At 42.9% G+C, this 11,332-nt stretch overlaps 3 protein-coding genes across 5 annotated transcripts; 1 reads left to right on the top strand and 2 right to left on the bottom strand.

Annotated features, from left to right (window-relative positions):
• The first annotated feature begins 189 nt into the window (after window positions 1-189).
• On the top strand, window positions 190-3,581 carry eif4ebp1 (eukaryotic translation initiation factor 4E binding protein 1). The gene is made up of 3 exons (XM_084025798.1): window positions 190-623; window positions 1,799-1,987; window positions 2,937-3,581. The coding sequence occupies exons 1-3, from the start codon at window positions 488-490 to the stop codon at window positions 2,966-2,968; spliced, it is 357 nt and encodes a 118-aa protein (XP_083881924.1). The 5' UTR covers window positions 190-487; the 3' UTR covers window positions 2,969-3,581.
• A 2,201-nt stretch (window positions 3,582-5,782) lies between these two features.
• spaw (southpaw) lies at window positions 5,783-8,086 on the bottom strand. Its single transcript, XM_084025789.1, has 3 exons — window positions 7,444-8,086; window positions 6,261-7,072; window positions 5,783-6,104 (listed from the first exon to the last, which is right to left on the bottom strand). Exons 1-3 carry the CDS (start codon window positions 7,727-7,729, stop codon window positions 5,952-5,954), a joined length of 1,251 nt encoding a protein of 416 aa, XP_083881915.1. The 5' UTR covers window positions 7,730-8,086; the 3' UTR covers window positions 5,783-5,951.
• Window positions 8,087-8,189: 103 nt separating this feature from the next.
• Window positions 8,190-11,049, bottom strand: dguok (deoxyguanosine kinase). 3 transcript variants are annotated; one of them, XM_084025793.1, is made up of 8 exons: window positions 10,732-11,049; window positions 10,423-10,588; window positions 10,223-10,332; window positions 9,940-10,139; window positions 9,457-9,604; window positions 9,188-9,303; window positions 8,745-8,844; window positions 8,190-8,577 (listed from the first exon to the last, which is right to left on the bottom strand). In XM_084025793.1, the coding sequence occupies exons 1-8, from the start codon at window positions 10,735-10,737 to the stop codon at window positions 8,551-8,553; spliced, it is 873 nt and encodes a 290-aa protein (XP_083881919.1). In that variant the 5' UTR covers window positions 10,738-11,049; the 3' UTR covers window positions 8,190-8,550. The 3 variants fall into 3 exon arrangements, with proteins under 3 accessions (XP_083881919.1, XP_083881918.1, XP_083881917.1); XM_084025792.1 differs by having other exon boundaries at window positions 10,423-10,632; window positions 10,732-11,044; XM_084025791.1 differs by having other exon boundaries at window positions 10,423-11,044.
• Window positions 11,050-11,332: the final 283 nt, after the last annotated feature.

Raw genomic sequence — 11,332 nt, 5'->3', positions numbered from 1 at the left:
CTTCTCAGGTTACAGTTTATAAGATGACATGGATCTATCAAGGTAAGAATAAGAGTTGAAATTTGCACAGCCCTTGCACAGGCGTTATGTACCACAAGGGGGCGCGATAATTTCATTTTTGTCCACCTCGGGTGAGTGTGGGAGTCTTTCCCCCTGCAGCCTGTCTGTCTGCATGTTGTTTTGTGTGCATGTAGAGGGTGAGTGAAAGCAGAGGACCGTGTGCTCAGGTCCTTTTTTTTTGTTGCAAAGAAAGAACACTTTGTGTGCGTGTGTGAGACTGCATATTGTAATGTGACGATTTTTTGCTACCTATATATCATCATTTGCACTTATGAAAAAAAGGTATTTGTTTTGATTTATCCGAAAGTAGCCATTCTGGTAAGCCAAGCTGCCACGGCGTGGCTTTGTTGTATTGCAAAGCCAAGACTCTCCTGCCCGTTTCATGCTATTTGATTAGCTAGTGTTAGTTTATTAAAGTTGAGGCACGATGTCCACTGACTGCCAGAAGACCACTGCCAAGGCCATCCCGTCGACCAGGAAGGTGACCATCAGCGACGCGGCTCACATGCCCCATGACTACTCCACTACTCCGGGAGGGACCCTGTTCAGCACAACCCCGGGTGGTGCGTACTGTTGCTATACGTTGTGTAGACCTCTTGTGTGCCGGAGAGACACGCGGTTACCCCTCATGGATGGTTTTAACCGCTGCTTTGTCAGCGGGCGCATGAAAGGCGCAGGCTAACTCCATGAGGTCGGTCGCTGTCAAACGCCACTGTACGGGGGATCAGCTGCTAGCTCTGCCTAAGCTAGCTGCTAACGCAAGCTAGCAAGTATGGTCGAAAAACACGAGGAGATAAAAGAAGACTGAAGTAATAATGAAACTGTCGTCATATCCAGCTATAAACTCAAATGTCGCTCCTTTTGTCGTTCAATTAGACGTGTTTACTGTGTTTGTGGGGTTTTATCAGCTCGTCTTTGAACGTTAGCGACACCTAACGGGCCTCTGCTGCTAATGACGCTCGTGGTGGTCATACGTCACCGACAGCTAACGCTGTGATTGGTGGTTTCCAGTGTAAACGTTCCTGTGATAGAGGAGGCTGCGGTTTCAGGACCGCATTGCTAGGATCCCTAGGTTTTTATTCCGCTCAAGCACTGCTTTCTGTCCGCTGCAACATGATCTCACGGAAATGGCTTATGTGGCCACGGCCTCCTTAACGTCGCATTACGCGGTGACGGAAACAATTTAGGTTTATGAAGCGAAGCTACTTTGTTTGGTTTAGGACAGAAACGATCCTGGTTCGGGTGCAGTGGGTTTAAGGTTACGTTTCAGTTGTTTTTTTAAATATCATCACATCTGGATCAACGTTATACTTTGCCATCTTGGGATTGGTGCTCATTTGGTCATGTGACGTCTTTTCCACCTCCCTGTATTCACAGCTGATGTACAAACACAATAAGAACCAGCAAATGATCCAGTGAAAGTTTTATTCAGTTAAACTTTTACCCATGCTAGTACCAGTCATACATTACATCTTTAATATGTTTGGTTTGTTGATACACTTGGCATAATATAAGGTTAGATGCATGTCTCTTTTGTGCAAACACTCTTGTGGAAGACCCTTACATCAAGGAATTCACCATTTCTATGTAGTTTATGGTTAGATTTGAAGTTAAAATAGATATAATGTTACATGCATGGATATGGCAGATGGATGCTTAAGTCACTAATGCATGTGCAACCTCAGTGGTCTGTCTGAGCTGACACAGCTCATCTATTTCCTGCTTCTTCAAACAAAAGGTACCAGGATCATCTACGACCGAAAGTTCCTGCTGGGGTGCCGCAGCTCTCCGGTGGCCAACACTCCCCCGAAAGGCCTGCCAAACATTCGAGGGGTGACCAGTCCTGCCTCCAAAGACACCGACGAGAAGGCCCATGATGGAGAACTACTGAACAACAACGTCACTTCACCTGATAGCAGCAATACTGGTATGTTCACACCATTCAGAACTAGATTCAAATGTAAATTCATGTTGCCATTGAAAACTACAGCACTGAGGGATCCTTCACCTAGGTTATGTCACATGTATCAGCCATCAGATGATAGTTGCCGTTATCTGTCTGTCATGGATAGAAGCCTGCATAAGTCTGCATCAACCACTCAGTAGCTAGTGATGTATCGGAACTATCAGTCATCAATCAATCAATCAATTCATCATCATTTGACACAGAAGCCCAGGTCGTGGTTGCAAGGAGCAGTTAACATTTTAAATATGTCGATTTTAGTCGTTATTTCTTGCAGTAACCTGAACAGCTGCATCAATCTTATCTTCACTTGGCAATTTTTCTGTCATCATTTTCCTGCTGTTGACACAAGAAGATGACTTCTCTATTATTACTCCGCCCCCCAAAGCTCTCTTTGGATTTTCTCCAAATGGGGAAATGGACATCTTTGAGCACACAACCAGACCTCATTTAATCACTGAAAATAATATCAGACATGTGCAGCATTTCAGAGGTCTGGATTCCAGTTAAGGCCTGATATGTTCCTGATATGATTTGTTTTATTCTTATTTACTGACTACTTAAACAAAAAGTAGTAGTCGGGTCCGAATTAAACATTCACTTTCAATGTATTCATATGCATTTGAGTTGTTTATTAAAGACTGAAACATATTTTAAGGCATTAGAGTTAAAAACATATTGATTTTTTTATTCTTTGAGTAACTTGTCAAATTAAACATGCGTCAGTGCTTCTTTGGGTGTCAGTCACCCTGTGGTGAACTCTAGTTTACCGTCAGATGTATTTACCAATACTTCCGTCCTCCAGTCTTGATATATGAAATATGACTTGAGTTAAATATGATGGGGAAACTGTTAACAATGTAATATGTAGAAAAAACAATTGTTTATGAAATATGTTCCTTTTTTTGTCAAGGTGATGACTCACAGTTTGAAATGGACATCTAGGTCCTGGAGCGAGTATTAAGATGTCAGACTTACCAACACGATGCTGTGAAGAGAGGCTCAGGAACACCTTCTTATTTCCCATCATCCATTCCACGCAGACGGAAGTCTGCTTGAGTAGATCCAGTGTCTTAGTGTTTTAAAGTCTGTCTTAATCAATCTCATTTGCTTGTTGTGCCCAGAACAAATCTGTTATGAAATATTTTCTGTCTGCCTCGAGGCTTAAAGCTGATTTAAGCTGATTTTTTGTGACAACGTGTGCCTTCCTGTAGTGGCTGTAAGTTTAAAATCAACAAGTTAACACCAACAAAGACTCATCCCTAAGAACTGGGATAAGTTAATGACAATGTTGAGAGAGAATAGTTCAAATTAGCTGAATTTCTAACCATTCCAAAAGGGTTTTTTTTCACTTGAGGTGCTTTTATTTCAACAAGTTTCCTGAAACCTCTGCAGATTTTGCCTTGAAGTTCTCATGTTACTGTATAATTTGTTGACTGTGCTCTTAAAAATAAGTTCTTCACCAAGTGTCATACGGAGAATGTAAAACATAATTTTGTTGATGAAATTTTTGAAACAGATTTTCACACGGTTTGTAGGGTGACAAAGCATTAAAGCAAACACCATTCAAGCAAACACTGTTTTTGTCATGTATTCGATGCCGTGTGTATTGGTTGTGTCCTCTTATTGAGTTCTGTCATGTCAGTTAAATGTGTTTTCACTATAATATATCACTTCACTGGTCTGAATACACATTTCTCTTGGACAATTCCATCTGAAAGAGCAAAAAGCCATAAAAGTTTTCTTATCCTCTTATTTAAAGTGGTAAAGCTAATATACATTTTGAAATGATACATCTTAATCATGTTGCTTAACAGCCTTCGGCACTTCCTGTGCTGCCCTGATTCAGCACAAGTCATATCAGAGGAATTCCTGAAGCAGCTCACTGGCAGCTGATAACCTCCTTCAGTGGACTGAATAAAGAGAGGTCAATATACAACTGTACATAGCTGGGAGAAACTCCCTCCTTCCTACGAGCTAGATGGGATCATGTCATCATTTCTGTTGCACCTCTGGTTCTGGCGTCTTGTTACTTAACTTTCATGTCAAGTTGGGTTCAGTCTGAAGTGGCTCGGCAGGCTCTCACTTTGATGGGTGTGTTATGTAAATGATTCTTAATAATAGATGTGTTTAGGCTTTATTGCACCATGAGGTATTGCTGGGCTGCAGAGTGGGTGTGTGTTGTCCCAGTTTGATCTCAAATGTTTGGCAATAGATAGCATGGCGGGTGGAATTACACAATTAAATGTCAGAAGTGCTCGGTCATTGGTGTGTTCATTAAATGATAAACATGACCTTCTGTAGCAGAAAGGGAGGCATCCTGTAGATCCACAACGCAACTATTGACAAAACTGTTTGGCAGGACTCATTACATCAGTAGTGGTTTTAACCATCCCTAGTAAAGTAAGGGTGCTACAGGCTGACCACCAGGGTGTTCCAGACAGAAAGGTTTGTCCAGGATGGAGTAGATGTGTGAGAACTCACACGTGATTTGGAGGTGAAGATATCAAGCTGCTGTGACTATGATGTGTTTTCTGGACACTTGTCAAGGTGTCGAGGTTCAACATCAGCTACTTCCGAAGGGCTCGCACTGAATATGGTTATTGTATAACTCATACACATACATAGTGGAGGGGATACTTAATACCATTTGTTCTAGTGTAAGCTTGCAGACCTCTGGCATCGTCACTGGCAAGCTCAATGTGAGATGAAACATCCGGTGAATAAAACAGAGTTGTGAGAGACCTGGTCTTGTCTGGTCCTGGTTAGAAGTGTGGATTGAACGGTTTCAGCTGATCAGTTCCAGTCCACCCTGTCCTTCCTCCACAGTAGCTTCAGCATCCAGACGTTGACTCGCTATTCCCTCATTGCTCTCTGTTTGTTTGGGGTTTAAATCTCCCCTCATCACCTCTGCTTCCTGGCACCCCCGCCCCCCTCCCCCAAATAAACAAGTGCTACTGCTTTCCTCCCTCATTGACCCATCCATCAGTATAGGTTTGTGTGGTTCCACTCGGCCTACTTGTTTGATCACAATCAACAAAAGAAGCCTGGCCAGAAAGGACACTAATGATCTCTGATGATGTGCTGTAATAGGCCCAACGATGTGGATTGGAGGTGAGGAAGGCAAATACACTAATGTTAGCTGGTCCCAAGTCAGAGAGAACAATTGGGGTTAAGATGTGGCTGAGTATCTACAAGCTGGTTGAGCCTCTGAAAAGTGCTTTTTGTTAGTGTATTTCATTCTGCTTAATAGCTGTTTCTGCTGAGTGATTCAATGTTCACTACAAATGAAATCCAGGTAAAAATTATTTATGCATGGAAGAAAATAATGGCAATCAAGTTTTAAATCTTTAAAACAATATCTTAATCTTAAAAAAGCAACCAAATATCTTACTGTAAATCTATAGCATTATTGGGTATTTTATTTTGAAAACCATGTGAATTTATTTAAGTTCCCCAATTTCTGTGGTCATTTTCAAGTTGTGCAATTTTAAAAAGTTCTATATTTTTTTGAGTTTATAAGTTCATATAGAAAAGTGATGTACCCAATATTCAAAACCTGTATTCAAATTGCACTTTTATGCAATTGTGAGCATAAAAAAAAAACATAAAACATAATAATCGTGTCAAAATAAATTGTTTTAATATATGTTTTCATATTTTATCTACAAAATATACATCATAATGCATAAATACATACAACTTATAACATTTACATTACATTATTCTCACTAAAGACATATACTATTGCGTACCACCCAGTATGGATGAAATATATTTGCATTCAAACTTAACATCATATCCTGTTTGATGTATGACTAGAAAATGTACATTCAATATTTGAACATTAATGTTTACATGAAGACAATAGAGAAGCAGTTGAATAAAAGTTCAAGATCACACTCCGTCAGTAGCTGCTCTTGTGCCTTCAGTGACATCCACACTCTTCAACAATCATGTCCTCGTGATGCCGCAGCGCCAAATCATCGTTCTCGTAGTACAGCATGGAGAGCGGGCTGAGGCGCGTCGGCACACAGGATGGGCAAGACACTCTTTCTGGATGGTGATGTTGCAAGAGGCTCTGAAAAAGATATGAATAAAACAATAAATGACTCTGTTAATCAGTGACTTTCCCTTCACTGCCCCCGAACAGGTGGTAGCGGATTTGAACCGGCCACCCTCCAGTTTGCAAGCCCCCACAGACTGAATGAGTTTAAAAATCCAGTTGTTATCTCACCTGCATGTATGCATGGTTGGTCGGGCTGAAGGACTCGTCCAGTGGGGAAGGACACTCTCCCTCACAGCGAAATGCATTGTAGCGCTTCGGGTGCACAATCCACTCGTCCCAGCCGATGTGCTCAAAGTCCACCCACATGTCCACCTTCCGACACAGCGGCCTCTGGGCAGGCTCTGCTGCTGGTGCAGGAGTAGGCGTAGCTCCTTCAGCCATCCTCATCCTCTCCATTCTGTTCCTTTTGTGGCGTCGACCCTGACCGTCACTGCTGACTCTGTCCGTCGTCACGTACTTGGAGTTCTCCACCGTGTGAATGAGACTGTACGCCTCCTGGCCTTCCTGGGGCAGGTTATGTTGGGAGAAGATGACCATCATGACCCTGTTCATGGTCGGATGGTGGATTTTTCTTTGCCTCTGTCCCAAATTTCTGAAGAGGGACTTGTTGGTGAGCTCACGTCCATCGCCAGTGCCGCTCCCATGGTCCGCCTCAGCATCTCCTGAGGCTTCCTGGCTCAGTGCTACATCTCCCTGATACAGCCAGTATTTTAACAGAGTGGTCACATTAAACACCTTCCAGGCAGACTTAGTGATGCTGGCCGATGAGCCAAAACTCCCCAGGAAAAGGGTCTCGTCCTGGCAAGTCGTGCTGCCGCCACAACGCTGCTTCCTGGAGTGATAGAGGTCTACGGTGGCATGCTTAGAGCCTGAGAAAGCAGGCAGTCTGATCCGAAGTTCTGCCAGCTGGACAAGCTCACTAGTGGATATGGATGACATGTCAAACGTGACTGTCCATCTTTCACCCACTTGATGGCAACCTGAAAATGAGACGAAACATGTAAAGGAGTGTAACTCAAATCCGCCCACGGCAGTCTAGAGGTTTCTGGGCAAACCAGATCCCTGGACAAATGTCAAAACACTGGAGTGGGAGGGTGAACAGGGCAGGATGTGTATTGACCCCCCCTGTGCAAGGACGTCTGAGGGCTAATATACACACCCTCTCACATAAAACACAGAAAGCCTTTAAAGTCGAATAAGCATTTTGACACTTGCTGGGTTGTAAAAAGGGAGGGTCTGATAACACAGATAATGCACCAACCAAAGAGCTGCTGGAGGACAGAGAGCTAACACGGAACATGCCCTATACCCAGAGATGCATAAAAGCACAATATTTAAGCTGCTTACTCACCTCTCGCCATCAGACTTAGGACAGAGTCAGAGCTGCGTGCCGACGGCTCGTCACCTTGCGTCGTCGCGGTGTTGACAGCTACTGGCGATGAGGACTCGGCACTCCTGAAGGAGCGGTACAGCTGCATCATGTACAGAGGATATCTGCTGCGATGATTAATGGAGAGATTTCTGAATGCTAAACTGGTCTGGAGGCCTGTGAGATATCTGTGCCCCTGAGCGGAGAAAACGACTCCGAAAGAGCAGAGGAGGAATGTGTAGAAAACCGTCAGAACTCTGGCTTCCATTTCAAACTGAAACCCACAAAATCTACTCCAACAATAATAAGAGAGAGGCAAAGATCTCCTTCCTTCCTCCAGCTGCTCTCGCTCTGAAATGATGCTATGTGCAGACGGAGCTCCAGACAGGCCCCTTTATAGTGGACAGCTGCCCTTTGATGACCCCTGACCACTCCAGGCATCTGAACAGCCCCTCTGATCATCAGAGCACACCGGAGGAGGAGACAAAAAGAAAACATTTAGCCAAGGTCATTGTCCTGTCAATCTGCCTTTTACACTCACCCAGGAGCCTAATCCCTTTGATACGTAAAAATCCATTAACAATTAACACTTTAAATGCTGTACAGACGTTAGCACCTTTCTGTTAAGTAACAGTGGCAGAAGTGATGTAAAACTTCACACATACAGAAACAAAGAGTAAAAGGACATAATAACATGGACAATACACCACAAAAAGGAATAGGTTTTTATTTGTTCAATAAATACACTACATGTCTTATTTGCTTGGTCCTTGATGGTCAGGAATTGTGTGTAAAGTACAGTAACAGTAACAGTAAGGAACACAAAAAGTGTGATGCTCAGTAAACCAGGTTTGCTCAGAGTAGAGTAGTAGATAGCACAGACTTAGCTTTGTGGAATTAACAGTACAGTATAATAGCAAACTTTAAGTGAATCTCAGAACAACAAATAAACACAAATAAAAAACAGCAATGTATAGTCCTGCAGCTAAAGAGAAAACCTTAAATATTACTTTAGATTTCCTTCACTTTCTGGCAGGTTCATGTGTAGTTATGCCAGTCTGACTGGTCGGATGACTGGAAGCTGTCTTCTCATAACGCACTGAAGAAGTTCTTCATCTGTGTACGAAAAGATAGTTGAGTATCAAGTTGGATCAGAGACATGAAACACATCAGAAAACAGAAGTTATTCTCCTCAGATCAAAGACTGAGGATGAAACATGATCACATACATACATGAGGACGTTTAGCCCGATAGATTATATCAGCGCAATAGATAAACATACCTTTGCTATAAACTCCTCCTGCACCTCTGGGTCGCTCTGAAACTCCACACTGGCATCGAGTTGTAGCACAGGTATCCGTTTCAACTTGTCAAAATGTATTCTGAAAAGAGAGAGTCCAGCTGTAGTACTTTGCCCACTCGGACCACACACTGCTGTCCGTCATCTGTTCGCAGCCGAGCAACAAACAGCTGTGAGGAAAGGCATTTCAAATGGGGACAACAAACGGAAATCTGTAGAGCATGCTGGGATACAGGGGCGATACCACCACTGGTGATTGTCACATTGGATTTTAAATGTATTTAATTGCAATGGTTTAATACCGGTAGTTAAATACCAATATCAACTGTGCTTTCCTGATATTTTATTTACGCTGCGCCACCTGATTATTGCTAAAAGCGTGACTTTACACTAAGATCATGAGAGTATGACATATCAGCACTCACTCAGTGCTCTTCTCAACAAGCCACCTCTCGTGTTGAACGTGCAGCTTATCCAGATACTCCAGTTTCACTCCTTTCTCTTCGGCCCTTCCCCGGCGCTCCAGACGCTCCATACATTTCTTAGCAACAACAAAGTTACAATTAATGTTTGGAATGTCATTTTTAACGACATCACGTTGCAGTAACAATAATACAAATAACAACAACTACAACAAGATAAAAAATATTGATTGTGTCTCCTGAATGTGACATGAAATCTCTTGTGTTGGTACCTTTGGTGGGGCTCTGAGGTAGATAATGCCCTCCAGCTCCACCTGGTGTCCAAACTGCTCCACCAGGAAGGAGTGCCAGTCCTGGTAGACTGCCCACTCTGTAGAGTTGATGCAACCCAGCTCAAACATGTTCAGGGCAAAGATGTATCTGACAGAACACAGAGTCAGGTTAAATTTGAATTATGCTCAAAAATGTAAATAGTACATACAATATGGCCATTTCATGCTAATCCTATCCTGATCATAATGACTGTTAACAACAATAGTAATGTAGTGATAATGTGTGATTTTGAAGTGTGGAGTAAGAGTACAGCTCACTCTGGATGGAATAGCTTTGGTATATATATATATATATATATTAAAAAAAGACATCAACACCTTCTCGCTCATATAGATGATGGGTCTGACCATAACCCTAGTTCCCTAGTTCCTAGAAATCACGTCTAGTTCCCCTGACGTGATTTCATTTCCTGACTCTCTTACCTGTCGCTGTAGATAGAGCGCTCGTACACCTGGACAGGTGTTCCCTCTGAGCCCAGCAGGCGAGCCGGGGGAGGCTGTAGCTGCGTTCTCAGTCGACTCATACAGGAATATGTCTGAAAGGTGTACGACCAGCGCTGAGGGTCCTGGTACATCATCTGCAGCAGGTTGCTGACTGTCGTCTTGGGGGATGCCTCCCTCCCCTGTCAAAGCGGATAATGGTCAGCTTGGCTTCCTTTGATTTTCTGCTGGGAAAACATGTTGAGGGCAGGAAGTGTGCACACACCTTCATGGTCCCACTCTCAACGTTCTGCCACTTGCTGACAGGTTCTGCCACCACCTCCCAGTCTGGACAAGCAGACTGCAAGAGTCTGGCAAAGGTCGACTTTCCGACAGCTGATATATGTGAGGACATGATGTATATGATCACACGCTCATAGATGGGGACAAAATAACAGCTTATTTTGAAATTGTGTTAGTTGTTACCAATGTTGCCCTCGATAGAAACCCTCTTCACTCGAGTTGCTCCATTCTCAGATGAAGTTGACAAGCACCTTGAACCAGAAACACTGAGCTTCCTTGACTTATCAGCCATAGTAACGCTAGTTATGTTCGTTGTTGCCGGTGTTACGGCTGTCTCCGGTCTCTTCCGCTGCGGAGGCAAATTATACCCAAATGTCATGACCTGCGTCCAACCTGTTTTTATTTTGGAAACACGGTTGAACAGAACGCACCGATTGAGGATAGACATTATGATAGGTGTGAGTACAACTACGAAGAAGGTATCGCATTCACCTGCATGCGGCGAGTCGCAGTCAAGTCTTTACGTTAAGCTCATGACATGCTAGCTGACGTTAGCTCCTCTTCCCCGTGATGTATGCTAACACGACCTTTCGTTATTAATAATCGATTTACGGTTAAATGTGCCTCTAATTCCACACATATAAGCGTCGCTATATTGTTTAACGTGGCCCCGTATCACTCGCACTAAAATTCAGTACATTAGATGCTGTTAAGTCAAATACGTGCGTTTAGTTTAGAAGAAATTATGCCCAAATGCTAAAAACAGAATTATAATTCACTTCCGGTGTCTTGTTCTGTACTTTCACAATAAAGGCATTTAGACAAACGCTATCCAGCCCATTCGAGGGAAAAATGATGGCGAATATACTCAATACGTGATTGGATTTCATACGTTAGCGTCCAGATAAAAATACTGCATTGTTTATAAATACAGTCATACAACATGTTCATTGTAACCCGGAAGTACTTGTGCAATGCTGCTGAACTTCCCCCAAATGAATTAGGCCCGTTATATCTGTTTATTTTTTTACCTGTATATTTAAGAAATGTGAAGATGTTTAATTTTCGGAACTTGACTTTTCCCTCTCAACTA

Source organism: Eutrigla gurnardus, assembly GCF_963514095.1.
Source record: "Eutrigla gurnardus genome assembly, chromosome: 13".
NCBI lineage: Eukaryota > Metazoa > Chordata > Actinopteri > Perciformes > Triglidae > Eutrigla > Eutrigla gurnardus.
This window is presented reverse-complemented; position numbering and strand designations above follow the sequence as displayed.

Bases quoted from the DNA above. Each gene is read 5' to 3' on its own strand.
- eif4ebp1 (XM_084025798.1), top strand. From the start codon at position 488: ATGTCCACTGACTGCCAGAAGACCACTGCCAAGGCCATCCCGTCGACC. The intron at 624-1,798 runs GTGCGTACTGTT...TTCAAACAAAAG, and splicing joins GTTCAGCACAACCCCGGGTG to GTACCAGGATCATCTACGAC. The intron at 1,988-2,936 runs GTATGTTCACAC...TTTTTTGTCAAG, and splicing joins ACCTGATAGCAGCAATACTG to GTGATGACTCACAGTTTGAA.
- spaw (XM_084025789.1), bottom strand. From the start codon at position 7,729: ATGGAAGCCAGAGTTCTGACGGTTTTCTACACATTCCTCCTCTGCTCT. The intron at 7,073-7,443 runs GTGAGTAAGCAG...TCTCATTTTCAG, and splicing joins CCTAAGTCTGATGGCGAGAG to GTTGCCATCAAGTGGGTGAA. The intron at 6,105-6,260 runs GTGAGATAACAA...TATCTTTTTCAG, and splicing joins CCAACCATGCATACATGCAG to AGCCTCTTGCAACATCACCA.
- dguok (XM_084025791.1), bottom strand. From the start codon at position 10,687: ATGTCTATCCTCAATCGGTGCGTTCTGTTCAACCGTGTTTCCAAAATA. The intron at 10,333-10,422 runs GTAACAACTAAC...CACATATATCAG, and splicing joins TTCTATCGAGGGCAACATTG to CTGTCGGAAAGTCGACCTTT. The intron at 8,845-9,187 runs GTGAGTGCTGAT...CTCTCTTTTCAG, and splicing joins CTTGTTGAGAAGAGCACTGA to AATACATTTTGACAAGTTGA.